The sequence below is a fragment of the Aspergillus welwitschiae genome (assembly GCF_003344945.1).
Source record: "Aspergillus welwitschiae strain CBS 139.54b unplaced genomic scaffold BDQ94scaffold_4, whole genome shotgun sequence".
NCBI lineage: Eukaryota > Fungi > Ascomycota > Eurotiomycetes > Eurotiales > Aspergillaceae > Aspergillus > Aspergillus welwitschiae.
The window spans coordinates 613,730-640,751 of record NW_020798698.1 but is presented as its reverse complement, the minus strand read 5'-3'; the positions used below and the strand labels follow the sequence as shown (position 1 = coordinate 640,751).

At 51.2% G+C, this 27,022-nt stretch overlaps 12 protein-coding genes across 12 annotated transcripts; 5 read left to right on the top strand and 7 right to left on the bottom strand.

The window, feature by feature from the left end:
• Positions 1-26: 26 nt before the first annotated feature.
• BDQ94DRAFT_90563 (FluC/FEX family fluoride channel) lies at positions 27-1,475 on the bottom strand. The gene has a single exon (XM_026776815.1). The coding sequence runs from the start codon at positions 1,341-1,343 to the stop codon at positions 120-122; it is 1,224 nt and encodes a 407-aa protein (XP_026630525.1). The 5' UTR covers positions 1,344-1,475; the 3' UTR covers positions 27-119.
• Positions 1,476-1,605: 130 nt separating this feature from the next.
• BDQ94DRAFT_136551 (putative clock controled protein (Ccg-8)) lies at positions 1,606-3,817 on the bottom strand. The gene is made up of 2 exons (XM_026764884.1): positions 3,386-3,817; positions 1,606-3,317 (listed from the first exon to the last, which is right to left on the bottom strand). The coding sequence occupies exons 1-2, from the start codon at positions 3,678-3,680 to the stop codon at positions 2,149-2,151; spliced, it is 1,464 nt and encodes a 487-aa protein (XP_026630524.1). The 5' UTR covers positions 3,681-3,817; the 3' UTR covers positions 1,606-2,148.
• Positions 3,818-4,152: 335 nt separating this feature from the next.
• On the top strand, positions 4,153-4,769 carry BDQ94DRAFT_136550 (uncharacterized protein). The gene is made up of 2 exons (XM_026764883.1): positions 4,153-4,616; positions 4,747-4,769. Exon 1 carries the CDS (start codon positions 4,191-4,193, stop codon positions 4,392-4,394), a length of 204 nt encoding a protein of 67 aa, XP_026630523.1. The 5' UTR covers positions 4,153-4,190; the 3' UTR covers positions 4,395-4,616; positions 4,747-4,769.
• Positions 4,770-5,314: 545 nt separating this feature from the next.
• BDQ94DRAFT_136545 (acetylornithine transaminase) lies at positions 5,315-7,123 on the top strand. Its single transcript, XM_026764882.1, has one exon. The coding sequence runs from the start codon at positions 5,438-5,440 to the stop codon at positions 6,860-6,862; it is 1,425 nt and encodes a 474-aa protein (XP_026630522.1). The 5' UTR covers positions 5,315-5,437; the 3' UTR covers positions 6,863-7,123.
• A 496-nt stretch (positions 7,124-7,619) lies between these two features.
• Positions 7,620-8,756, bottom strand: BDQ94DRAFT_166692 (uncharacterized protein; the record flags this gene model as incomplete). Its single annotated transcript, XM_026770606.1, has 1 exon — positions 7,620-8,756. The coding sequence occupies one exon, from the start codon at positions 8,754-8,756 to the stop codon at positions 7,620-7,622; it is 1,137 nt and encodes a 378-aa protein (XP_026630521.1).
• Positions 8,757-9,718: 962 nt separating this feature from the next.
• On the bottom strand, positions 9,719-11,846 carry BDQ94DRAFT_136544 (argininosuccinate synthase). The gene is made up of 12 exons (XM_026764881.1): positions 11,696-11,846; positions 11,577-11,615; positions 11,360-11,515; positions 11,268-11,303; positions 10,959-11,215; positions 10,886-10,904; positions 10,794-10,826; positions 10,473-10,739; positions 10,288-10,414; positions 10,179-10,233; positions 9,955-10,121; positions 9,719-9,884 (listed from the first exon to the last, which is right to left on the bottom strand). The coding sequence occupies exons 1-12, from the start codon at positions 11,733-11,735 to the stop codon at positions 9,827-9,829; spliced, it is 1,254 nt and encodes a 417-aa protein (XP_026630520.1). The 5' UTR covers positions 11,736-11,846; the 3' UTR covers positions 9,719-9,826.
• Positions 11,847-13,706: 1,860 nt separating this feature from the next.
• On the top strand, positions 13,707-15,063 carry BDQ94DRAFT_136540 (ATP11 family protein). Its single transcript, XM_026764880.1, has 2 exons — positions 13,707-14,035; positions 14,090-15,063. The coding sequence occupies exons 1-2, from the start codon at positions 13,860-13,862 to the stop codon at positions 14,922-14,924; spliced, it is 1,011 nt and encodes a 336-aa protein (XP_026630519.1). The 5' UTR covers positions 13,707-13,859; the 3' UTR covers positions 14,925-15,063.
• Positions 15,064-15,354: 291 nt separating this feature from the next.
• Positions 15,355-17,425, top strand: BDQ94DRAFT_136539 (uncharacterized protein). Its single transcript, XM_026764879.1, has 2 exons — positions 15,355-16,687; positions 16,745-17,425. Exons 1-2 carry the CDS (start codon positions 15,482-15,484, stop codon positions 17,252-17,254), a joined length of 1,716 nt encoding a protein of 571 aa, XP_026630518.1. The 5' UTR covers positions 15,355-15,481; the 3' UTR covers positions 17,255-17,425.
• Positions 17,426-17,693: 268 nt separating this feature from the next.
• On the bottom strand, positions 17,694-19,193 carry BDQ94DRAFT_182819 (alpha-L-arabinofuranosidase B; the record flags this gene model as incomplete). The annotated part of the gene is made up of 1 exon (XM_026774249.1): positions 17,694-19,193. The coding sequence occupies one exon, from the start codon at positions 19,191-19,193 to the stop codon at positions 17,694-17,696; it is 1,500 nt and encodes a 499-aa protein (XP_026630517.1).
• Positions 19,194-20,553: 1,360 nt separating this feature from the next.
• On the bottom strand, positions 20,554-23,462 carry BDQ94DRAFT_182818 (M3 family metallopeptidase; the record flags this gene model as incomplete). The annotated part of the gene is made up of 7 exons (XM_026774248.1): positions 20,554-20,767; positions 20,835-21,035; positions 21,085-21,385; positions 21,435-21,558; positions 21,620-22,951; positions 23,161-23,165; positions 23,357-23,462. 7 exons carry the CDS (start codon positions 23,460-23,462, stop codon positions 20,554-20,556), a joined length of 2,283 nt encoding a protein of 760 aa, XP_026630516.1.
• Positions 23,463-24,195: 733 nt separating this feature from the next.
• BDQ94DRAFT_136538 (uncharacterized protein) lies at positions 24,196-25,451 on the top strand. Its single transcript, XM_026764878.1, has 5 exons — positions 24,196-24,304; positions 24,355-24,667; positions 24,744-24,851; positions 24,914-25,132; positions 25,188-25,451. Exons 1-5 carry the CDS (start codon positions 24,263-24,265, stop codon positions 25,370-25,372), a joined length of 867 nt encoding a protein of 288 aa, XP_026630515.1. The 5' UTR covers positions 24,196-24,262; the 3' UTR covers positions 25,373-25,451.
• A 271-nt stretch (positions 25,452-25,722) lies between these two features.
• Positions 25,723-26,439, bottom strand: BDQ94DRAFT_136537 (uncharacterized protein). Its single transcript, XM_026764877.1, has one exon. The coding sequence runs from the start codon at positions 26,337-26,339 to the stop codon at positions 25,932-25,934; it is 408 nt and encodes a 135-aa protein (XP_026630514.1). The 5' UTR covers positions 26,340-26,439; the 3' UTR covers positions 25,723-25,931.
• Positions 26,440-27,022: the final 583 nt, after the last annotated feature.

The window sequence follows — 27,022 nt, the reverse complement described above, 5'->3', positions numbered from 1 at the left end:
ATGACTCAATGAGTAATGAAACCAAAGACATAGTTACTATACATTACACATATATCATCTATACTATACTACATTATATTTATACTATATACACTACAATCTACACCCACACATTCTCATCACCCACAAACCGGCCCATCAAACCCCCTCGTCCACCCCAACGAACCAACAATAACCACCACAAACCCCAACGCAACACCCACACTCACAGTCCCATAAACATACGCCGCCCATCTCTTCCTCCCCCCAGCAGCCCCAAGCGCATTCAACTCCGCCACCCAAGTACTAATCGTTGTCGCCGACCCACAAAACCCATCCATAACCCCCTGCAAGACCTGACACCCCGTCAACACACCCCCTCCAATGCTCCCTACATGCTGCAAATCGTAACACATAGCCAACACGACCGTCCCGAAGATATTCACCGCAAAAGTCCCCAGCGGGAAACTCGGCACTCTCGCATTCAGCAACAAGCTGACATAGAACCGAAGGAAACACCCCAACGGCGCAAACACAATCGCAAACACCGCACGACCACGCCACACCTCCATCCCACCATCATTGCGATCCGGCGGCCAAATCGCAAGAAACACCGCCCCAAGCCAACACCCCCATCCCAGCACCGCCATCAGCGGATCCAGAACCCGTCTCGTGAACCGAAACGGAACAGTAGGAGTGATACTATCCAACGCAGCAGCAAGATGCGTTCCAAACAACAAAGCACATAAACTCAGCGAAACCGTCATAAGAATAACAGCGACCAGAGCCATGAAGCTATACCCCCCATTCCTCGAAACAATATTCTCTTGTGACGGATTCGACAAATCATTCGTAAGCGCCAGGAAAACATCCCGAATGAACGACGAGAAAGACGTAAAGCAGCCGCAGAAACCCGTCGTGAGGCCGATATACAGTGGGATGGTCTTCTTGATGGTTTTATGTTGTTTTGCGCGCTCAGAGGGGTCGACATTGTTATTATTGGGGGTGCCCCATTCTTCGCGAAACAGGTTCCGGTCTTCTTGGAAAAAGCCCATTAGGAGGGAGCCGCCGACGTTGGCCCATAGGACGCCGGTGACTACGGGGGCGCCGGGGTAAAAGGTTAGGGCTTGGAGGCCCAGCCGGGCGAGAGTGCCGAAGATGGCGAAGAAGATTAGGTAGGAGATGGTGTAGAATTGGGTGAGTTTGTGGGAGGCGGGGTGGAGGGTGGGTTCTGCGGCGCGGTCTGGTTGTTGTGGTGCGGATTCGAGTGGTGGTGATGGTTTCTCCTCCATATTGGCGGCGCCTGATGCGCCTGGGTCTTGGGGAGCGGGGCCATTGGGGGAGGTGGAAGTGGGCAGTGACATGGCGAATACTGCGGATGATGTTGAAGGATTAGCGCATTGTGATAGTGTGGTGTAGTGGATTGGTGGTGGTGGGTAGTGTAGAAGAAATAGTAAGTAGTCGAGGGATGTGAAATGATGGTGTTTATCGGAGATAAAAAGCTGGTTGGTGGATCCTCCCGCTCGGCATTCTTTCCGATGCCGATGCAACCTGGTACTTTGTACAAAACTACATCGATATCTACCAGAGGAAAACTACGATATTGACTTTTCGACAAGGTAGATATTTACGCATACTCAGAATCAAATATTCATTAGCACAAACGCTCACACTGGGAGTCGGCCGATTCCCGGATCATTACATCCAACCAAGGGCATCGGGAGAGCTCCAATTCAAGTCGGTGCATGAGAGGAATAAAGCAGATTCAAGTCATGAACTTTTCATCACTGGAGCCATCATTGTACTGTGTAGGTTCATAGAAAAGGGGTGGTATCACAGGAAAGAGAGATGCACCAGGTTGGATATAACAAACAATCCAGGTATCCAGTTCCAACCCAACCGCCCAGCCAGTCAAACAAGAGAAACGCCATTCATCCGCCGCAGGAGAAAAGAAAAACAGTGATATCAAGGAGTGGTCAAGGAAGCTGCAAACAGCAGAACTAAATGCGATACAGTGACCAATAAGAATAACACAAAGAAACAAAGAAGTAAAGAAGGGAGGTAATCAGACCTCGTGTAATAAGGGAAGAACTATGTCATTCATCAGACTGGTTCAGAAGCACGGGAGCAGTGGCCTGCATCGTACGGTGCCGAGCGCTGATAGCATCACTAAACCTTCTCCATTCCTGTCATGGAGACATCTCGAGGGGATGGCTCCTGAACTGGAACTTTGATATCCGCCGGGCACGGCTCATCGTGCTCTCGGGGCGGAGCCTCGATCGGCGCCTTGCCCTCTGAGCGCTTCCGACCCAATTTTTCACACCAATGCTCAGCGCTGACCAGGGTGTCGTTGACTACGCCACTGACCTGCGACATCATATCCAAGCCCTCCTGGGCCAAGACGAGGATGCGATGGGCGCTGACGGTGGCGTCCGATGCCGCCGCCATGGAATCTGGCGGCGGGTTGGAGTTCGACGCGATCTGGAACCGATGCGGCAGTGAGGTAAGATGCCGACGCACCAAGTTCCGTGCATTCTCCGGGAGCGCTCCCCCGGCATATTTCGAGACAATGCCCACCACGCGTTTCAGCGTCGCCAGCACATCCGCCTTGACGGCCTGGATGCGATTCGAGAGGACAGTGGTGCTGGAAGCGTCCTGCTCTGCAGTAGAATCCCCATTCTGCTGCCTTGAGCTGTCCCATTCTTTCAGGGCGGCCTTGAGGGCCTCAATCGCTTTGTCCAGCCGTCCATTCGCCCAGCGCAGCCAAGTCAGACAATACTGCAGGCTTCGGAGCGATTCCTCACTCATCGCCACGCCCAGGCCGGATGTCGAGATCATCAGTCGACTCTGCCATGTGGACGGAGTCTGCCGCGACGGACTGTCTCGACTGATCTCGTCATAATTGGGAGACCTCTGATCATCGTAGGGTGGAGGACCCTCTCCCGGCGACAGCCTCATCGCCAGATCTGGGCCCTTCTCTACGTCGACCTCCGTAGACTGTTGCTCGCTGCCAACCTTCCGGCGTTTAGAACGACTAGACTGGGCTGACGAGGATACCCGACGCTGTAACGCCCACCGAAGGCCACTTTCCACGCCAGTCTTCCGGCCCACGGTGCCAACCGTGTTGGCGACGGGAGAGCCAATGTTGCGCTCGAGGAATTCGGCGCTGGATTTGAAACGAGGGGAATAGGATTTGGAATTTGCATAGGCAGACACCGAGCCGTTTATAGCGGATGAGATGAGAGGATGGGTGGAGGTGAGAAGGGACAGTAGCGGCTCTGGTTGCTGCTTGGATTCGGGGCGGTTCATCTGCGACGTTCGCGGCGATTGACCGTAGTCTGATACCATCGACTGTTAAACTCGTCCTGGACAGGCCAAGGGCAAAGGGAGGAAAAAAAAGACATACCAGTGCGAAGGCCCTCCAGGGCTTGGGCGGCTTCGATATCATCCATGGATAGTACACTGGTGGCTCGACGTGAACGGTCTTCCGCTACGGTAGAATGATCGACGTCCATCATGGGGGGAGGAACATGATGAAAAGGGGGATAGGCAGTGGGAGGGGCCGAGTCAGATGAGGAGTCGGTTGAGGGTGAGGCAGTAGATAGCGCTGAAGTATGAGGGCCAGTGGGCGCTGAGACGGCGTCTGGGCGCTCAGAGAGGGAGGTTTTCGGGACCGACCTGCCGTTGGAGCGGTAGTCCATGGCTGCCCGGAGGCCCGAAAAAGGAAAGAGGGCAATGGATGGAGCCTGAAATTGGCTCTAGTGGGAGTAAGGGGAGGGCAAGAATTGAGGAGTAAGATCGTTTCGCAATGGGCGTGGGAGGAGGGACGAAGATCCCTTGTCGGAAGTGTCTGGTTGCGATGATAATTGATTGCTTGCTTTCTGCTGAGGTTGGGGCACTTTCACGTGCAATCACACTCCCGCGCTGGGAAATTCTTCCCCCCGCGCTGACTGGCAGTTACTAACCAAATGAATGGCTTCAACTCTCCCCATCATCATTGGGTTTGTCTACCTACAGTATCCATACTTACTGACTACCAGGCTTTTACAACATTGTCATACTGTCTCGCATCCACATGTGCTTTCCCTCTCCTTCCATCAAAGGTCAATCTTACGATGTCCGGAACTTGCGAAGAGGACTCTGATTTCTGCTGGCAGGCGTCACATGCGCGCGACTCGGATGTCGGCCGTGGGTTTTCACGTTCGTAGCCCATGAATCATGACTCGTCTCACCATCCAGTCGTGGAAACTACTGAATCCAATCCTGCCCGGCGCCTAATTACTCCATCGTACCAACAGCTGCTCTCTCACCTTCTAACCTCTTTTCCGCCTCAACCTAATTCGATCGCTCTGACATGTGATGCCGCGTCATATTGCGCCGCCCCACCGCCTGCCTTCCTGGCGCCTTCCACATGACTCCTGCAATCGTTAGTTGACCACTTACCTGACTCTTCCAATTCTTGTCCATGCATTACTCAGCACTTAACGTCCAACTGTCGAACATATCACGGCTGTTCTGTCGGCAAGTGATGGACCTCTGGAAGCCAGTGATACAGTTGCGAGACACAGTTGCAGGCTTGCTTATTCCATTTTCGGAGCGCTGCGTTGCCAACGCTATTGGCACGTGACCGCGGACAACTTCCGGCCGAGTGAACTATTAGCAGTGTTATACCGCGCGCAAGTCACTATGATTATGCTTTGCGTCCGAAGTGTATCCCACGCTGAAGCCGTGGGTGATTCAGAAATCATTGCTATGACTGACACTCACAGAAAGTTACCAGAGCCTCCGGCTTTCATTCTGAGAACAAACAGTTTGTCTAATCCAGCCAATACTTTCTATGGAAGAAATAAATTACCCATCAGAAAAGCCCCTAATGCTTGGGTACTTTCACCAAAAGTAGCCCTACCGGACCATGCCTCATGTTGAAGTTCGTGTTGAAGATGGAACGAAGTCTTGCCTAGGTGCCAGAGATCAGGATTCGTGAATCGGTGCTTACATTCCGTGGGGGTGCTTAATATTATACTCATATGATGGGAAAGTGCCTGGAAGGCGGAGCAATTGGAGCGACTTGGGGGTAAGTTTGAGGTGTAATCTCCCATGTCTAACAGTAATGGGGTACAACTGTCGTCTACTTTTGTCTGGTGTTCAAGGCAAAGCCTGGATGTAAGACATTTCTTTTCAATGTGTAAAGCATAGACCCGCTATGCTACTCTTATCAATCTATTAAAAGCGGAGCGTGAGTCACATGGCGGCCAGTCACCTGATCCGGCAGCGCCGATGCCGCATGAGATACAGCAGAAAGTCAACTCTTGGGTTTACAACTTTCTGCTCCCAACGTCAATTCCAGCTACCTGATCTTCTCTTGATATACAGGTCCCTTCGCTGGTGTCGCCTGCCTCCAACCTCTCCCTCCTCCATCCCTGTTCCCATCTCCCAACCCCCAATTCCTTGCAATCCGATGGCGTTCGCACGTCTCGCCGCCCGGCGGTTGCCCGTCGCCCGTCGGCTCGTCCCCAGCATTGACTCACTGCCTCAGCAGCGATTCTTCTCCATGTCGCAACATGTGAAGTCTCAGAACAAGGCTTCTGTCCCGAACCCCGATCCTGCTGCTGACTCCGTATCGGTCGCTTTCGTCAATGATCAATCTCCCTACATGTTGCCGACCTACGTGCGGCCGGCGCCGGTCATGGTCAAGGGCCAGGGATGTTACCTGTGGGATATGGAGAACCGGAAATACCTCGACTTGACAGCTGGTATCGCGGTCAACTCTCTGGGACACTGTGACCCCGAGGTGGCCCAGATCATCGCTGAACAAGCCGAGGTGCTTGTCCACGCCTCGAACCTCTACTACAATGCGTGGACTGGAGCTCTGAGCAAGCTCTTGATTGACGTTACTCAGAAGTCCGGTGCCATGCGCGATGCCTCTCAGGTATTCATCTGCAACTCCGGAACCGAAGCCAACGAGGCCGCCATCAAGTTTGCTCGCAAGGTCGGTCGTTCGCTCGACCCCTCCGGCGCAAAGCACGAAGTCGTCTCCTTCCACAACTCCTTCCACGGCCGCACCATGGGTGCTCTTTCTGCGACCCCGAACCCTAAGTACCAGACTCCCTTCTCCCCCATGCTGCCTGGCTTCAAGTACGGCAACTACAACGATGTGGCTCAGCTCGAGAGTCTCGTCACTGAGAAGACTTGTGGTGTGATCGTCGAACCCATCCAGGGTGAGGGAGGTATCAATGTGGCTACCCCTGAATTCCTGGTTGCTCTGCGCAAGCGCTGTGACGAGGTTGGCGCCGTTTTGATTTTCGACGAGATCCAGTGCGGTCTCTCCCGCACCGGCTCCTTCTGGGCTCACGCCCACCCGTCTCTGGCGCCTGCTTCTGGCGAGGCAGCTCACCCCGACATCCTGACTTCTGCCAAGGCCCTGGGTAACGGTATCCCTATCGGTGCGACTATTGTCTCCGAGAAGTCCGTGGCCAAACACATCAAGCCCGGTGACCACGGTACCACCTATGGTGGAAACCCCCTGGTGTGCCGTGTCGCCCACCACATTGTCAACCGTTTGGCGGACCCCGAGCTGCAGAAGTCTGTTGAGACCAAGGGAGACCTGCTGGTGTCTGGATTCAAGGATCTCCAGAAGAAGTTCCCCAACGTCATCTCGGAGATTCGCGGACGCGGATTGATCCGTGGTCTCCAGCTCTCCCCGGAGTTCGTCTCCAAGGCCGGTGATTTGGTTGGTGCTGCCCGGGAGCGCGGCATGCTGATCATCACGGCAGGTGAGGGCTGCATCCGCTTTGTTCCTCCCTTGACCATCACCGAGGAGCAGATCAAGTCCGGCCTCAAGATTCTGGAGCAGGCTCTGGAAGCCGTGGTTGCTCAGGCTTAAATTGGTCCGCGAGTGTTCCCAAAACGATCTACAACTAAAAGTTAATTACTGTTTCTCGGTCTGTGCATATATTCTACCTGTGACGTGACATGCTCTATGCTACTGGATCCCGGGACATTTATATCTATGTTATTTCTTATTTTGATACCTGCTACATTGGTACATAGACGGCGGGATAGAACTTAGAATTGACGATAAATTCAAGGCTATACATTGATCGTGTAGATTCTTTATCATGACTACGAATACCACGTCCTAGATTCGGCTGCAAATCGATCATTTCGCTAGTACTTACACGTACGAGGGCACCGATACTTTTCTCTCGCCTCTGAACAAGGGCATTGATCACCGATGGCGATCATCCCGCAACCAGCTAGGCCCCATGCCGACTAGCACCTTACAGGACAAGTATGTTTCTAGTTCAGTCGGGCAGTTGACGCCTATTCAACCGATGCATCGCACAACATACTTCAATCACTGCATCTACCTTTACTTCGACAGCCTATCTATCGTTCATTCGCCGAAGGCCTGGTATATCATCCAAGGTCATTTAATTGATTCAAACGTAACACTACATAGGCTACTCAAAAATGAGACAACTAAGATACATAGAGAACAAATGAGCCGCTGAAAGTAAACACATCCGTCCGGTTATCAACACACATCATCCAAGAAAGACAACGAAGGAAGAAACCGAACCCTTCATCATACAAACGATGCAATAACTCTGCCAAAACACCCATATACACCCAATCCCTTAGCGCAACCGTTGCATCGCTCCATGAGAGCAGTACATCCCGGCCGCAACAGATCCCATATGGACAGGACGTCCATTGCTGCACATCGACCAGCTAGTACCACCAGGACCGCAGATAATGGCTCCATCGACGCAGGGCTTGCCAGGCACGTACCGGGCACTCTCATCATCAGCAGCAGCACCAGCAACACTAGCATCATTATTAGAGTGCGCAGCAGCCGTAGCAACGGTCGCGACACGCGCTGCCTCAGTTCCGAACGACGAAGCAACCACCTTAGCAGATGATGACGCTGCGGGTGTGCTGGCAACATGAGCAGCAACCTTGGAGGTTGACACAGTTGGCCGAGACACAGTCGGCTTGGAAGTAGACACAGGGGCAGCCTTGACAGAGCTGGCGCCAGAGCCAGAGCTCGAGCTCGAGCTCGAGCCACTACCACTGGCATGCAAGAAAGGCGCATCCCCGGTGCAAGTAAACCCAGCATCAGTACCATTGATACTCCCCTCCACGGACGGTCCCGGCAGGGGGAAGTTCACATCATAGTTCTCGATAGTGGTGCACTGCCCAGGCCCATTAACATTAGCAATGAAGATGGGCGGCAGCGAACTAAACGCATCTCGCTTCCGCATCTCCTCCAGATCCCTCTTCTTACTACCATCTCCAATCGTAACCTGCGCGCAGTTCATATACATCTCCCGATTTCCGACCTTATTGAACCACGTCCAAGTGAGCAGCGCATCGCCCGTCGGTGCATCCGAAGGAATCGTGAACTTGTACGATTCCGTCAGCGGACACCCGCCCAACATGGAGTGAATCACCTGGAAGGATTTCCCTGTGTCGTACGACAGCGAGATCTGGCATGAGCCGCCGTCGTGGGTCGCGCTGCCTTGCAGGTCCAGCTCGTAGGTGCCTCCAGGGCTGTAGCTCGCTACGGAGCGGAAGGGGTCGTTGGCGTAGCCTTTGCAGGGGTAGTCGCTGCCGTCGGAGTCGAGGGGGTTTGTGTATGAGTAGTCTTTCTTGGATTCGTCGCCGTTGGGGTCGAGAGGACTGCGGATCGGGTAGGGGTTGGACATTTGGATGTGGGCTGTGACCGTGCTGGCTGAGGCCAGGAGGCCGTAGGCGAGGAGGGCAGATTTCATTTTTCGTCTTTTTACTGGCTGCTCAATAGTTGGTAAAGAATTTCACTCCTGTCTGGTATATATATCCACACAGAGAGATATAGGATCAAGTACCTCCTCGAAGGACAAAGTATAGAAGGTTAATGATTGAAGAAGCAGAAAACAGACATCTCATCCTCGAAAAACCCACCATCTTTATACCCCCCTTCAGCGCCACTATCATCTCCCCAGCACTAGCAACAAACTTCCCCCAAGGTATGCACACAGCCCACTGATAATCGCCCATCCCCTGGGGTGACGATGCATTCCAACCTTCACCCCCCTAAAGTGAACTTGTCTGTTCGTCGAGGGCTGTCCGTGGCTCATGGCAACAGCCTAAACTTTCTCTGATCCAACGCTTTTTTTTTTTTTTCCCACTATCGACCTCCCACGGTAACATTTTTTTCAAGAATGAAGGGATCCTTCGTTTCATGTATCCGTGGGCAACAATTGCTGTCGCGCCCCCCATGGGCCGGAATGCTGCCCCCGTCGGCGTGGCATTCCGCGTCCCACCCATTGGGAACCAGCAACCTGTCAGCCGAAAGTCTTTTGACGGCTGCTCCACTAGGAGGATCGTCAGTTGGATGAAAATAGGGGCCGCTGATTTGTTAGGTTTCGATCATGAGGTATCGTCACACTAGGGGTACCTGCGTCAGCAGGCGTGGCAAGGTTTGCTCGGACAACAGATCAAGGAATTAGGAATGGGATGTCTTGTATCGAGAGATGTGGGACGGGCTGTGGTTGTCGTCGGCGTCGTCGTCCTAGGAACTAGATAAGTGGGCTGGATAATCGGGGTTGTGGATAATGCTTTGTTCGGGTGTATTGGGAACCAACCCTACTACTATTATTAGACGGTTTTGGTTCATTTCAGTACTGTCGATTGACTTTCCGAGGAATTGGCTGCGCACCTGGCCTAGAAGATAGGTTACACGTAATGGAAAGTGTTGCTTAAAGGGATTAAGTGCCTTGAATATTCCATTGGTATTATTTGTGTGATCTATTTACTTTTTGTTTCCCCGTACACCCATGACTCAATAACGCTCATTCATAATTCATGCACGGCTGAGGGACTCGCCCTCCTCGGCCTTCTGGAGACCGTACTTCTTCAGACTGTAGGACGGAAAATATTAGCTTATGCTTCCACTCGAGCCGGATAAAAAGAGACTGGGGTAGGACGTACCGGATAGTCTGGATGGCAACGAAACCGGTGGTGTCGGTGGGCTCGAAGTCGTCCAGGGAGTCCATGGAGGCCTCCTGCTCGGAGTAGAGCTTCTCGGTGCTGGAGGAGCGACCGAGGATGTAGACGTGGCCCTTGTAGCAGCGGAGACGGACCTCACCGTTGACGCGCTGTTAAGCTTAGTTAGATGATGCGGGCCAGCTAAATTCGGGTTTACGGGCACTTACGCGCTGGGAGAACTTGAGACTGTTCTCGATGAACTCACGCTCGGGGCTGAAGTAGCTGTGGATGGGTTAGAACACCTGTCGTATAGAATAAGATTGGCGAAGCACGTACTATCCATTGTAAAGCTGGATAGACCAGTTGTGGGTGACGAACTGGTCACGCAGAGCGCGGACCTGGCCGTCCAGGACCAGACCCTCGAGGTCAAGGTGGGCATCGCGGAGGATGGTCATGGCGGGAGCTGCAACATGTTAGCAAAGACCTAGCTGGGCGTGCAGTGTGGAGTGCAAAACACGTACAGTCGTAGCAGCCACGGCTCTTCAGGCCAATGAAACGGTTCTCGACAATGTCGATACGGCCAACACCGTGGGTGAAACCGATCTTGTTGAGGGTGTAGAAAAGCTCAACGGGGTCGGTGTACTCCTTCTCGGGAGTGACAAGCTTGGTGGGAACACCCTGCTCGAAGTGGATGGTGAGGTCGGTGGGCTCGTTGGGAGCGGTCATAGGGTCGGCGGTCATGGTCCACATGTCAGCGGGGGGAGTGTGGTTGGGGTCCTCCAGGACACCTATTGGCTTGTCAGTAAGACGATAGGGTAAACTACTGCCAACGGTTCACTTACCGGCCTCGTAACTGCAGTGGGCAGAGTTGGCGTCTATACCAATAGTTAGTATGCTTTAGAAAAATTACGCGCGGAAGAGCAATTTGACGAACCCATGGACCAGGGCTTGGCCTATATCATATTGTATTAGCCTATGTTCGCGCAATCTGTATAGACCCCACTCACCTTGGTGGAAGTAACAGGGATGCCGGTCTGGGCGGCGTAGTCAAGCAGATCGTTGCGACCAGCGAAACGCTTGAAGAACTTAGGGTCACGCCAGGGGGCAATGACCTTGATGGAGGGCTGGATGGCGTAGAAGGCAAGTTCGAAACGGACCTGGTCGTTACCCTTGCCGGTGGCACCGTGGGAGACGAACTGGCAGCCTTCACGCTGAGCAGCGCGCATCTGAGCGCGGGCAATCACAGGGCGAGCCAAGCTGGTACCTAGAGGAGGTCAATTGGTGTCCGGGCGTGTTAGCAGAGCGTCATGACGTACCGAGAAGGTAGCGGCCCTCGTAGATGGCATTGCACTCTGGGATGAGAGATTAGCGGACTGATCGGGGCACGTAGCCGGACTAGCAGTCTTACGGATGGCGGGGAAGCAAAGCTCAGTGATGAATTCACGGCGCAAGTCCTCGATGATCATCTTCTTCGCACCGATCTTGAGAGCCTTGGCCTCGACAGCGGCCCAGTCCTCCTCCTGGCCGACATTGCCGAGGAAGCAGACGACATCGTAACCCTCCTCTGTGAGCAATTGTTAGTCGAGCCGATCGGAATTCGACCGGAAATGGGGAGAAAAATGTACCGATGAGCCAGCGCAGAATGCAGCTGGTGTCAAGACCGCCTGAAGTGGGAATTGTCAAGTTAGTGCACCGAGCCTTATCAAGACCGCAATATGCGGGGTCGGGGCGGGCGAGAACATACCGGAGTAGGCCAGACAGACACGGGGCTTTTCAGAGGCCATTGTGATTATGTGAAGGGGTTTGGAGGGGGATATCGGATAGAGCGGCGAGGAGAGAGGTTGTTGGGCAGCAAAGAAGGATGAAAGAGGAGACTTGGGAAAGAAAAAAGATCGCTGGGAAGATCAGTTTTCGCGATGGCTCATTCAGGCGGTCGATGCAGGTCGTTGACTCATCCGGAGTCGGAGCTAGTGCCTTACGTAACATTATTGGAATTAAGCCAATCAGAGACTGTGGATCTCCCCGCATCGATAGGGGAAGTCATTATCGCCTCGTCCGATAAGTAATCTCCGTGAATAATGACTCACTACAATACGGGAGGTAGGTAACTATGCTCGTGATGAGTTACTGGATAGCATTGGAGGTGACAATACAACAGCTAGAGAATACCGTTCTCCAACTTCACACAATTAACCCGGTTCAGTACCTTCTAACATACTAGGATCAGGACAGAGGAGGGGACATTTCTGTAGTCACGTGCCGTACTTCCCCGACGGCTAATAAGAGGCCTCCGATATGGACCCGGGGAAGGGCACCGGCTACTGTGGGTGGAGTTCCTGAGTTGTGTGCACTCCCACAAAACTCAGTCCTCATGTATTGTTGAGCGCATATGAATACATGCGAGCTGAAAACAATTACAAAGAATGGAATTAGGAAGTATCACCAGCCTCTTTGACTCCCCAATCAACCCTTGAAAGCCGAAAAAGGATCGCACGGACTAAAATACGCAGTAAATAAGTTGCCGAGCTTCGTTTCCGCAATCAGTTATGTTCCTGTAGTTGAAGCTAGAATCATTCTTACCACCATCATGATCAACATAGATTAAGTAGAAATAGGTTATCTGGTAGTAAAATATCGGAACTACGTTGAGCAAGCTACCTGACCTCTGTCTTCAAAATTAGAGTAGACCTAGCAGGAGCAATTACTTGTCTGTCCATATGCTCCAGTTGTTTCAACTTGGGCTTTCCAATTCTGCATCTTTTCAGCTGATATCACTATTAGATGGAGTATAGATAATCTGCGAGATACTGACGGTTATACTAGCTCGGCCTTATCACTAGTTCGAATTTGTCTCTAGTCACTTATACTCAAGCATCGACTGGGCGCAATACTAAAGGAAATGGTTCTATAGTAAGCCGAAGAGCAGCCAAGGATGTCTAGAGCTCCCTGAGTACCCCACTACTGCAGCTAAGAATAGATAGTAGGACAAACAGCTTTCCCCAGGAAACTGGAATGGCGCTAGAGCATTTTTGCAGGACGAACCTAAATGGCCAGGCTATCTATCGATCGTTTCAGACGAAGGACGCCCTGCTTTCGCTGTAGTGCGGATGTTACGGATTGCCATTCGAGAAGAACTGAGAACCGGCTTAATGTATAACTCTTAAGTGTCGGATAGCTGTAGGCAGCAGAATCAATCTGTAACTCCAAGCAATGAGTCACACCCGGTCCGTAGAGACACTGCGGGCCCATATATCCCGTCATGAGTGGTTACCGGACGATCGCTATAGTCTAGTTCGTCTAGAGCGACACTACTGAGATGAATCAGCTTAACTTTTCTCCTATGGACCAGAGAGCACATCAGTCTGTCAGTTGCACCTAATGCACGACCCAGGAAATGCAGAAATTGTAGTGTTGAGGAGGCTATAGGCACCTTCATATCTAGTGCCTTGTTCGAATGATATATACGTATGAGCTCAGACGCTGATTAGATACAGTAGTTCTCTCATATATATATTAGTACCACATAATACAAGCTATTACATTACAGACTTTATCTTTGATTTGGTTCTACAGCTCAGCACCCTTGAAGGTTCTGGGCAGGAAACTTGCAAGGAGCTTGATCTCCCATATGTGGATACATATGGGAAACTGCTACGCTGTACCCATTCCCCTAGCCGACATTCTTCCAGCATCTTTTATTGATACAGCGTCATATTCTAGTGTTCACCTTCACGTTGGTACAGTGCAATTTCTAGCTATGGTTTGAAGCATCTTCTGCTTATGCCGTGAGACGGCAGCATTTATGCATATGTTATGTAATCAACGCTAGTCCCGATCAGCTCAACCGGCCGGACTTCTTCCCAAGTATTAACCTTCTTTCTTTGCTCCTTCAGAGCAGCAGTCTTAAGATGGCGTATTTCAGATCTTCTGCATTCAAGTCCCTGTTGAGGACTCGGGCATCCTCCCTGTGCCCCCAGCAAAGGCGCTGGGCCCAAGTGCACGATGTCCGCTTCCTCGCCACACACCACGATCCCAACCAAGTGCTGGACAGGTACCGCTCGAAACTCAAGCAGAAAGCCCAAGCGTAAGTCGACCGCGACAGTAGTCATGACCGACTCACTCACTTGTCTCACAATAGGGAGGGGCACGGAGACATCGATTCTCTGAAGGAAGCCTACAAGGAGAAGATTGAAGAGTACCGTCACAAAGCAACAACTCCTCTTACTCCGGAGCCGCCCAAGTCCTCGCCCTCCCCGTCCAAGACCGGCCCTTCACCCCCTCCTCCTCCACCTACTCCCCAGGCTCGCGCCGCCTCCTCCGCCACATCGACTGGAATCAGACCTCTTGACTCGTTCATCGACGTCGAGAAAGTGCGCAGCCTTCCGCCAAAGGAAATCGAGGCCATCTGGCGTCTTCGTTTCGCCAATAACTCTCATTCGGTCTGCGCCGCAATTCCGGTAGAAACATACCAGCGCATCGTCTCCGCCGCACGCAAGAACCCGCAATTCGTTCTTCCCCTACCCCGTACGCAGAGTGAGGCGCAGACTGCGGAGGAGAACGCAGAAGCCGCCAAGGGCGGCGCGGACATCCATTTCCTCCAATGGGGTTTCCATCCTCCAGCGTCCCCGACCGCTTCTTCCGCTGCCTCGGCCAACGATCACACTTCCACGATTATCTTCACAGCGTTGGCTTCGTATCAGCTGCATGGCTCGTATGCGCAGCCGCATACGACGATCACGCATTATCTGGATCTGGCGGATGAGAAGGGTCTGGTTCTGATGAATGGGCAGGTGATGCCTGATTCCGGAGTATCTGCTACAGATGCCACCTGGCTGGTTAGCTGTGTTCAGCGGTTCTATGACTTTGGGGGTCAGGCTAATGGTCGGAAAGGCGAGCTTCTGCAGGCGTTCACTCGCGGTGACGTGCAGAACTTCAAGGTTGAGGACTTGATGGCAGAGGCCGAAAAGTTGTAGGATTTCCAATAATCTGTAGATAGTTAGATTGTACGATATATATTTTCTTTCATATGCAGCCTTCTCTGCACGCGTATCCAGCTTGTAATCAATTTCGCAGTTGTTGAGTGTCCGGGACCAGGCCAGTCATGTCCCACACCATTCCGGGAGACAGTGAGGGCCATGATGAAGCAGCTGATGTGAGGGTGACTGGCTGTCGACTGCTCTCCAACCAATCAGACTTACTCCCGGCGGTGGCTTGTTCTTCCCCTCCATTGAAGCCCCTGCTTCTTTCTCAGCCTTGTCTTCCCTAATATCCAATCAAATGCATGGCGTCACTTCACTTGCGCTCCGCACTGAGTCAGTGAATGCTTGGTCGCAGAGCCTCGTCTCCTAGACTTAGGCACTGTAAATACTTCACGTCTGCCTCAAATCCCTTACCTGATTCTAGTTTTGAGCGATGATTATATAGCCTCAAAATTTACGGAAATTTTCATTTTCTTGACAGTTTCTACATATTTCTTACTGGAATCATCTCTGCAGCTTCAACTGCTCGCTCGAGGTATATACCATTCATCATGATGAGAGATGCAGTAAGCTTGGATGTTTGGCATCTTGTCTTTGAGCTGTGCACCACTCAGGATCTGTGCCATCTCTGCTTGGTCGACAAGGTCTTTAACTCCATTGCGACACCTCTTTTGTATCGATCTATCTCCCTGGTGGCTTATAAGGATCCTTCTGAACGCCGCCACTTGTCAACATCTACAGAAGCGAAAACGGAACCGGAATTGCCGAGAGGTCCTTGGCTTCTACTATCTCGACTGGAAGACGACGCAAATGACACCTTACGAGCCTGGGTACAGGACATTAACGTTTCGAGTCCCTCCTTTGCTTGGCCAGACGGGCAATTCCTAAAACGCCTCCAGAGCAATGATTGCTTGGCTGCACTGGTTGCCCGCCTGCCAAACCTTCGAAGGATCACCTTAGGCTTTCCCAGTATTCAATCAACAACCTTGATTCGTACCATTTGTGAACATAGTAGGAAGCCAGAACTTCTCCTACTTCATCAGAGTAGCGAGAACAAAAACTCCAGCCTGGCGGAGCAGATTTTACCCTGTGTCACGACTCTCTCTGCCTCTGTGGACCCAAGCTATGACCAGAACGGGCCAAATCGGCAGATACTCACGTTGCAAAAGTTGTTTTTCAAATGCCCACACCTACGGTCATTCTCGCTTTCTGTCGTAAAACAATATGGTGGTTGTGTTATAAGGGTGCCTCGGCATCCTGTCATATGGAGCTTTCAGCTTACAGGCGAAGAAACTTTCCCGCCACTTGAGCATCTCTCCCTCGACGGATACTGGTTGGACGACAAGCAGTGGAAATATTGGCGTGATGGGCTTCAGTGGGACAAGTTGGTATCACTCGCTGTAGGACCGCAGCGTTGCGCTGGCCTGTTCCAAATGTTAGCCGGGCATGCTACGTCACTGAAAAGTCTTAATGTGTGTAGCTGGCAAGGCGAGGGCAAGTATGAGCGAGAGGGACTTATCGAACTCCTTTCGTCCTTTGATTCTCTGGAAACTCTGGTTTTGAAAGGGATCATGTGCCCAGTTGAGGCAATTGCTCGTCACAGTAACCTATCTACTCTGTGCCTGCACGAAGAAGAATCTGCCTCCACGGCGCATCCGCGACAAGTCCTAACTGCGGAGGAGCTCAGCCACCTCGATGTTAGCTGTCTCAAACTGAAGTCACTGCAGGTGGGAGTCAAGAGAGAGAACGATCAATGGGTAAGCCAAAGAATCCTCTTAGTATATCCCATGAACTGAACTCTAACCACACAACAGCCCAACGACGTCTTCGACAAACTAGCAACCGGTTTTCACAATCTCAGGAGCCTATCTATGCACTTTGAATTAGGTCTCCCCGACATACAAAACCCCATCAAGCCTGTTATAAACTATGCCTCCGTGAGAAGCATCGGCCAGCATTTCTTCGACCGTAGAAGGCGGGCGGGCATTGAAGTATCCGACTCATTCATATTGACCGTCTGGACAGGCAAATACTTCCGACGCTTCCCACAGTGGCCACCAAGCTACGCCGGTTTCGAGAAGAAATTTTCAGCGACTTACGAGATATGCTTGCCGAGTGATTCCTCCGGTGAGGTCAGAGTCCGCCATTTGGAGAAAGAGCAATTGGACCTGCTCGAGAAGAAGATCAAAGTCCATCCGTACGAGAGAACACGTCTTGCTCAACAGGTTGCCGCAGCCGTGGAAGGCCCAAAAATTGAGAATGACGAGGGACAAAGAAATCCATTTTCTGGTAAAGCTCATCGTAGGATCGGAGGTACTGCCTAGCATATATTGTTATGAAGTATACTGGTTTGTGTTGGTCTTGAGTGTCGCAGTACTTTTGTCTTATCAATACATGTCATATCTGAATCGCTCGTTAGTATGCTTTGTTTAACCTCTCCGCCTATCGTGAAATACATATATTCGCATGAAGCATAAATACAAGGGAAATAGCACATCTGAATATATCATCTAATCACAGTCAATATCACCACATAAGAGCCATTGTGCAGCCGCTCAGTCTGTAAAGGCTCCATGGGATACAGTCATAAGATACTGTGTTGCATGCAGGGACGAGGCTTGCATACTTCTCGATTACACGAACCAGTCAAATTAACATAAACCATCATATAGTATTCCTATGTTATATACCCAACATAACTATTTACAAACCACCCTCCCCCCACACTCACCCCACCCCACCAACCAACCCCCAATACCCCCCTCACGAAGCAAACGCCGTCTCAATCTCAAAGCTAACATCATTATTAAACGACGTCTTGGAATCAAACGTCTGCACACCACCATTACTAGCAGCATACAGGACATTCTCATAATGTCTAAAATACCTCGTCGGATAACTCCACGATCTCAACGAAGTACCCTCTCCATTCAACGCCGCCTGGGGACAGAAAGTAGCATCCTCATGGAACTGCTTCGTGCCATCATTGGCATTCAGCAACAAAGTAAAGTCATAATGCCGGATATAGCTACCGGGGGTATCAACCGACTCGAACGAGAAGCACTGACTATTAGCCAGACCGGTCACAACGGTCCAGCTAGCCTCCTCCTTCAGCGTGGTGGAACTATCGTCGTCCACGACCTGCGTGTTCACCGTGGTGTCAGTGTGCGCGATATACCTGGTTGTGTAACCGGGGGTAGTGACACGCAGCGAGACCACCTCTCCGGAGGTGAACGACGGGCCGCTGACCAGCGAGCCGGAGACATATTTCGCAGCCACGATGTTCTCCTGGACGGAGTTCTCGGTATCGTCCGACGGGTAGCCAGAGGTCATGACACCCTCGTAGAAGGTACCCTGGGCGCCGTTGCTGTTGTCACCGCCGATACCCAGGATGATAGCGCCCTCCTTGCTCATGGGGTTATAGCCGGAGTAATCCGGCCGAGCGCCGCTGTAGTAAGTAGAGAGGGACCCAGAGGCAGCATTACCACCGCGAATAGCCCACTTATCAGCGCCGCCCTTGACTGCGGCAGTGACGAAGCTGTAGCTGATTGAGGGATCACCGGAGTTATATCCCTCATCAGCACCGGAGAAAAGGTTGTTCTCCATATCGACCATGATCCAGGGCCCGTCGCCGGCGCCGTAGCCCCAGGTGGTGCTGTTCCCGAGGTAGATGGCCTCCATGTGGCCGGCGCCGGTGTCGGTGCTGCTGGTCTCGGCGTTGCCGTAGTCGAAGCAGCAGGCGTCGTTGTAGTGCGTGCCGTCCAGGACGGCGTACATGCCTTCGGGCTCGTCGCCGGTGGCAGTGCCGGTGGCTTCGTTGTTACGGTAGCCCGTGCCGGGGGACATGAACACGCCGTAGGCCTTTTGGCCATTGAGGGTGACGGGGGCGCCGATGGCGCTGGCGAGGTTGTCGTAGCCGTCGACGTCGGGGCCGTCGAAGCCTCCCGGGGGTGCTTGGGTCAGGTGGTTGCCATTCCCGGATTGGTCGTAGATGATGGTGATCAGGCAGGTGGTGTTGGCGCAGAAGGTGTCTTGGGCGGATGCGTCGGCGACGCCGCCGGCTGTGAGCGGGGAGATGGTGGTGGTGGCGTCGTCGGAGCCACGTTGGAGCTGGTAGAGGGCGCCGCTGAAGGAGCTGTATAGGGCGCGGGTGGTGCTGTGCGCGGCTACGCAGGGCGTGTCGCCGGCTTCGTAGATGTCACAGGGGCCGGCGCTGACGGTGGCTGCCAGCCCTAGGGCGACGAGGTTTCGGCGGGAGAACATGGTGGAGGATTACTGCCTGCTCAGTAAGTTCTGGGCTAGGAGAGGAGACAGTGAGATAGGCCGCTTGGAGAAAGAAGTCATGCTACTAGGGTGCGAAGGGAGGATTATTTATATTCTTTACTGCAGTCAGTGCCTATGCATGAAATGCAAGATCCCAAAAGTCTAGTTACATGTGTGGCTTCAGGGGTCAGGGATTTTCCTCCAATATTGAGACCTCCTGTATACATTGTTAAGTAACCGGTCGGTTAAAAGGCTCAGTTTTGAGGCAGAAGGAATGTGTTGTTCCACATGATGTCAAGCGACGACGGCATTCCGGCGGGCGTGCAGGGCGTCGTGGAGTATGTACCCCGCAGGGATGGGGAGATTTAGTTGATTTAGTTCCTGAAGGCTTGACAATGGCTTTGTCCGTGCCTAGGGCTAATGCCAGTGCCACCGGGGTTTTGCCCGTCGGGGATGCGGGGGAAGAGACTAATCTGTGATTGCCCGCTCATCACGGTTCGTCACGTTTCTTCAGGGATCTGTTCCTCCTGGGATAAGCCTCGGTAATTGTGGAGGGAATGGAGGTGCCGCATTCCTGTGGAAGTTAGTTTTGTTGAGGGTTGGTGAATGCTTTTCCGGAGGCAGTGTCTACTTTCGAGTAATGGGTAAGTTTTAGTAGGTACAACTTGGATGTCATTACCCCGGATATCGAGCAATATGATTACCCCTGAAAGGCTGTATGATGACCGGAGCCAATTCCGCTTTGCAATAAGTATAGTTGGAATGAAATATAATAGTTGAAACAACCGACCCGTGTACGTCGTACGATGTTTATTCTTTGAGGAGGGGATGGCCTTTAACCGGCGCCGTGAGGGGAACCCATGTTCTTCACACCATGTGGCCATATTACTCGAACTCTATTAGGATACTACTATTCGGTCATGTCTTTGGACTGAAGCTGTGAATGGCTGCGCTTGAATGCCTAGCTTACCGGACCCACTAAGCACAGCCCAAAGGAGGTGCCGTCGGTTATATCATGACGCATGAAGAGCCCTGCAGTCTATTGACTTCCCGAGCATCTGTAAGAAACACGGACAATTACCGGACATCTTCCGATAGACAGTCTATGACATTGCACTATGGAATGGCTTATATGGCCAAGGCAGACATGATATGGGAGTTATAAAGAGGGAGACATTGGATGCCAAGCGGCCCTCCGCATCGTCTGTGACCCTCGGCAGGCTCGGGCCGCTCGGGTTCCTGGGGATTTTGAACCCAATTCAAGCAGCTGACCTGATTGGCGTGGCATGGTAACATTGCGTGGCTCTGACTTCTGCAGTAATTCTGTCTGAAAAGCCCATGGTGTAATATACCGCCTCTTCTAATATTCGCGTTGACTGTCTGCCCGCTTCAGACCTTCCACAAGAGCATTCATATTTGGCGGACGACCCAAAAATCTCTCCAGCATCTGGAACAGGTCTTGCTGGCTGCCACCATTTTGTAAAATCTCGCGGCGGTACTTCTCCCACTTATCTTTCTGAAAGGGATCCTCAGCGAACGTAGAAAGAAAGACATCCTGGGCCATTGCTGTGCAGCTTTCAGAAAGTTAGCCTACATGAATTGACAATAGAGCAAATGCTCCAGGAGAAACGAAGAACATACATGAGATAAGCATAATAGCAGACATCATAGCCCGCTGTCAGATGGCTGAACGTCCCGAATGCATACCCGTCTCGGCACTCGGAAAAGTTCATGCTTTCAACCTCCTCGCGGAGATCATACCAAAGCTTCTGCACGTCCAGACTTTCAATTTCTGCGTCTGTCTTGAGACTATGGATTTGCAAGTCGAAGATGGAGATTGACCTGCTCAAGTCAGACCAATAAACTCCAGAGACATTGTGGCGAGACATACAGTTGATAAAGATGATACAAGCCTCGGTTTAGGTAACGGTGCTTGATCAGGCGTTCAACTAAATCCTCAGAAATCTTCTTAGGCGGATCAGGCGAGTTGGGATGTTGCTTGCGCCACTCAATCAAGTAATTATGCTCCAGTGTGGTGTAGTGACAGCTGAGGCCCTGCAAAACCTCTTTCATCCAGCACCAGTTCTCGAGCATCATACTGGGCATCTCTCCGAAATCAGGAGGTAGCCGGTAGCCATGAAAACGGACATACTTGGTTCGTGCAAGAAGATCATGGATTCCATGACCCATTTCTGTGTGCTTGCGTTAGGATAAACTCAAGATTATATGAATAGAGCTTACCATGGAAAAGAGTCACCACTTGGTGATGTTTGAGCAACGCACAACCGGTGGGGGTAGGAGTCGGGAAGGAGCACATTAGGATAGTGGCAGGGTATTGCCGACTGCCACCTGGTCGGAGATAGCTCTGACATCCTATGTTAGTCTAAATCGGGCGCAGTATCGCTAATGTCGTGATTGGCACTTACACATTGAAGATTCACGCTTTGGTTACCGCGGTATTTATTCTCTCTCCACAGCAAATCAAAATAGAGATACCCAATGAATTGCTTACTGGGCGCACTCTCCCAGACAGAGAATACCCGGACGGACTCATGCCAGAGAGCCTCTGCCTCAGCTTCAACAGGTTCGAATTGGAGGCCCAAAACTGATGCAAAAATTCCCAGCATCCCTATGGCTGTTTGTTCGAGAGGATAGAACTCGGATAGCTGTAGCTGATCAATGGCAACCTCCTCTTCTACCAGCCGCATGTAATAGGGTTTATCCCACGGAGGGAATCCCACACCATTTGTGTCATGCTTGTCTTCCAGATCTTTCAGCCTCCTTTGCTGCAAGACTGCAATTTCATCTTTGCCCCGGGCGCACAGGGTCTCCTTGAGCCCATTGAGGAACCCATCTAGCCATTCCGGATCCTTCACCATACGTTGCTGTAGTCGATACTGAGCATGGGTGGGATGGTGCAATCGATGGGCCCGCTGAGCCCGTCGGCGGATGATCTCCTCAAATAGCGGCTGATTGCTCTTGAGCTTCTGATTATCAGCCAAAAACATCTTCTTCCGGGTCTCAGGACGACGAGCATAGGTCAACACTGCCAATGTACCTCCATTCGCAAAGGGCACAAATAACTTTCCTTTCCCGTAATCACTACCATTAGCACCCTCCCGCGTCCATTTCCCCAGGTCACTCGCATGTACTCCCTCCAACTCATCCTGTGTAAACCATACTCCCCCATTTTCTCTTGATAGATTCTCCTGAAACTTCCTCTCTATCTGTCCAATGTTCGCCCCCTCTTGCAAAAACCCCTCCACTTCCTCAGCACTCAGCACGCCATGCCCCGCCATCCGATAGTCTGTCAACTCTCGCTCGAGCAGATGGCGTGATTCACCATCCAATGTTTCAAATTCCTCTTTATTGTTGCGCACGGCTTGCAGGAGTTGAAAGTACCCCGTGTCGGCGATCCAACTTGCTCTTGCTTCGGCATAGAGACTCAACGCTGAGTGAACAGCATCCTGGGTCTCCCGCAAGGGGGCGCCGTACTGCAGCATGTCAATCATGGCTAGCTGGCCTTGGACGGCATTTTCAGTCTGTGCCAGTGGAAGAAGGGTGTTGGCGAAGGTAGCTGTTTCTGGAGTTGTTCCTTTGAGTATCGAATTGCGCGTTTGGGTGAGTTCATCAATAACTTGATGCATGAGGGGAAGGATTTGATCAGTGGTTGGCACACGGGGAAGGCGAAACATGGTGTATGAAAGGTTTAGCGTATTTGGGTGAGATACGATGAGTGGCTGCTTGATATTTTGGATCTTTAACATGGATTAAGTCCAGAGAATTGCAATGAACAACCGAAGAGGAAAAGGATTAGTTGATATAGCATAATTTCAATGAGACAAAAAGAGGGGCAGGGAGGCTGGTTGAGGCTAGGGCCTGCTCGGGGTTTCCCTAGAGGAAGAGTGACTTCTGTAGTACGTCGGGTGACCACCACTAGTGGCTAGTGATAAGGCTTCCTACTTACTTTCCCTGTTCCTGCATGATTAGCGTTCTAAGGTACTTAGTATAAAATCACGCCATAGCCACGTTTCATTCGTCCATCTTAGATGGCACGAATATCAGTTCTCATCGTTTTTAATTAAGAAGAGACATTCCTACTCCACACTCCACCCCTTTGTTCACCTGTGCACTCAAGAAAGACCTGAGATTTAAATCTTTACCAAACATGCTTAGGGATGGTTGGTGTGCTTTGCCTAATACTTGAGTCCTTGGAGTGTCACGGACCAAAGAGAAACCCCCACCCCTCCCCCGCGGGCTCTTGCTCATTTTATATAGATGGGTGTAGGGTTCCCGGCACTATTTCCCACCGTGATCTTACTACACCATGGAGAGGAAACCGTATAATTATTGGCGTTTTATATATTTTCTTAGTCGTCGCTTACAGCGTGTATCTCATCTTCCGATAATGGCTTGTGAGAGACATCAGTTACAGCTTTACAAAACTTACTATAAGAGAGCATTTGTGCTTTATTATCCTCATAGGCCCTTGAGCTATCAAGATGGTTGTATAAACACATGACCTACGAGAGTATGTGTTAAGGTTACGGGTTGCTTAAAGCTACCCACGTCCTGATCTGCATATGTGCCAAGGAAAGTTGACCATCCAGTGAAACCTTCTGCTCGTGAGCTTACAACATATTGTAGAGATATCGAAATGGCCTCTCTTAGCGTTACTGTTGCCCTTGGGTTAGTATAAATAGGGTGTCATCCAGCACCAATCAAGTAAAATGTTTTCGCTAAATACTATTATTAGAAAAGCTTGTTTATTACGAAAATACAACATGAAATATATGCTTTGTAGATTTTAATTAAATCTCATATACAAGTAAGTTAGTAACTCACCAGTCTATCTCGCTGTTAGACAGTGAAAGAGCCAATAAGATTTTTATATCGGAGTTATCATTCAGAACCCAGTGGACGCTAAGGAGACAGAAACCACATGACATCAATACCCCACTTGATCTCCAGGCGGGGCATATTTTTGGTGCAACCTCGGAATCTCCCCTTGTCACCCAACAATAACGCCATAACATACCAATAAATCCCTTAGCCTCACACTAGCAATCATGGCGAAGACAATCGTCGCAACTGGCATCTCATCCGGCTTGGTGAGCTTAGCTTTCCACCCCTACATGTATTAGTCTCTAAGACGCCACAGGGCTTTGAAACAGTCAAGCAGTTGCTTGAGCAAGCCGAGCCGTATAATTTCATCCTGGGCGCGCGAGACACGGCCAAGGTTCAGGCTGCTTACGATAGCCTCAACTATGATACCTCTAAGCATTCTATTACCATTTACCCACTGGATCTCCTATCCCTGAAGAGCGTGCAGTCTTTCGCAGCGAATGTCCTTTCCAAGCTGGGTTCCGAGCAGCTGGCTTATCTGTTCCTCTGTGCCGGCACCCTGGACAAGGCAGAAGGTCCCGGTCCGAATGGATCAAAATGGTGCCAGGGATATGTGGTTAACCATCTGGGTAGGTGGAAAAATTGGCAGACCACTAATACACGATGATGAGTAGTTTCGCTAACCTTGGAATAAATAAATAACAGCCCAGCATTATTTGGTCCACTTGCTCCGTGATGTGCTGTCTGCCTCGCAGTCACGGGTTGTTTTCGTTTCTTCCGGCGCGATCCGCGGTGTCAGGGACCAGGATCCAGGTGAGTATCCTACACGCATCCTGGTATGTAATACTGGCATTCATTGACTCTATATGGTATAGCAACCCTTGACGTGGACCTGAAAGCCAACTCTGGTGCAGGCTACCGCGTAGTGTACAGTGCCTCGAAATTTGCTCAGCTGTTGGGTGCGTTTTACTGGCGCCGCGAACTGCCTTCTTGCAAGGTCGTTGCTGTCTCTCCGGGTCTTATTCCTAGCACCAACCTCGCTACGCAAATGGGCTTGACTATGAACATGACTGATGCCAAGCCTATCCCTGAAGGTAAGGATTTTTTAATGCTTATTATCTAATTTGACTTGCTAACAGACGTCTATAGGAGCACAGAACCTCCTCCGTGCATTTTTCGTGAACGACTTCCCATCGGATCCGGAACAGATCTTCTTGACTAGCTGGGGAGAGTGGTGGCCTAAGGATGTGTATGCCATAGCTCTTGATGCTGATCTGCAGAAGAAGTGGTGCTTGAGCAGGGAGGAGATTGAGAAGACTGAAAGCATTGCTTGAATGGGTCGTCGATGCTGACTTATGTGAATCTATCTAAACCCTGGATATGCTATAAAAGCGATACCTACTTTACACATGGACTCAAGAAGCCGCAAGCGTGAGCTCTGAGGGAAATATTGCATTACGTAGAGTAAAAGGGTAAGTGTCTCAGCAATAAATGGTTCTTTCGAGAATCTCGCCCAGGATCTTTGGCCTCCGGTTGCCCAAGCTCACTCAATCCCGTGCCAAAATCCAATCCACGCCACATTGAATGCACTTAAACTGGCTGCCTAAGTAGTAATGCTATAGATATAACGCGCTAATATGACTACTGTGATAAAAAGTCGTATAGGGCAGTATGCTTCATTAAAGTCCAAGACTATTGAAAGGTAGGTTACACAGCATTGAGTCTTCAGACAACCCCACGCCAGTCGAACTTCCAATGTGACAGTCTAGCCCGAAGGCCAATAACCAAATAAAGCAACACCCTTTGCCCCATATTACGGGTCCCACCCCGCAAAAAAAGCACACAAACGTTATCGACTCCGTCCATCCCAGTCTCACCACTTTAGAGCATTCTTCATTGCCGATAATTCCAAATTCCGTTCGCCATCACGTCAGCAACTTCAGTGAACTCCTCCTCACTCAACTCATGAGCCAGCACAACTCGAATAGCATACGGAGTAGCATTCAGAGAGTCTATCTGTAGCTTGCGTTCGTCCACTATACGCATAATCCACACTAGCAGCGCCTCCACACGAAAGGGGAGCTGAACGCGCCGGACGGAGGTGGACGAGTCCTCATGGAGATTTGTAATGATAACATCAACAGCAGGGGGTCCGGAAAACTCGAAGCCTGTAGCATTTCGGACTTCGCCGGTTTCGGGATCGTTGTATTTGCCGTCCACGATGGGGCGGTTGCTTGCTGCGTGCCAGCTGGGGGTGTGGATCTCATCAGGATGTTGGCGGGAGAATGGGCCTGGGGCCATGCTTGGAGGATTGCTATTTGTGGTTATGGTTTGTAGGCTAGATGGATTGATGAACTGATTCGAGGGGAGGATGAGTATTGATGGATAGGATTGTTAGGAGGATGAAGGATGGTTGGAAGACTGTTGCGTTCAGGGTTAGTGAACAGAAAAATATACCTTATTGGGAGTCACATGATACATGGCAGGGTTGGTCAAATGTTGTCTGCCAATCGGTTTTTGTCGCTCTTTGTGGTTTTCTCAGCACATAAGCTGAGCTTGTTTGCTCCTGAGTGTTGTGTGTTACACAAGACCCTGGAGATCAGCGAAGCAACCGGATTGTTCCCTGCTTTCGTTTCCGAGCACTCCCGTCCGTCAGCCCTACCGATTCAGGGTCCATCTAAGCATCGTTCTCAGGAAGTACAGGCACCGACCCTCTTTGAGCTTTGCTTTGCTTGTGTTGGGTGTACAATCCATCGCATTCATGAGGGTTCTACACTCCTTTGACAAGATGTGGAAGCGAATACCCTCCCTTCAGCATTGAATGGCTACGCATAATGCTTACCAGAAGAGCTTCCTCAACAGCCTCGCCGTCGTTACACAGCCGGGGCCGACGATCAGGCGTGCCATACCCCAGTCTGGACTTCAATCACACCGGATTCACCTTGAGCCGAGCGAACGCGCTATCAAGCCACCCAGAGAACATA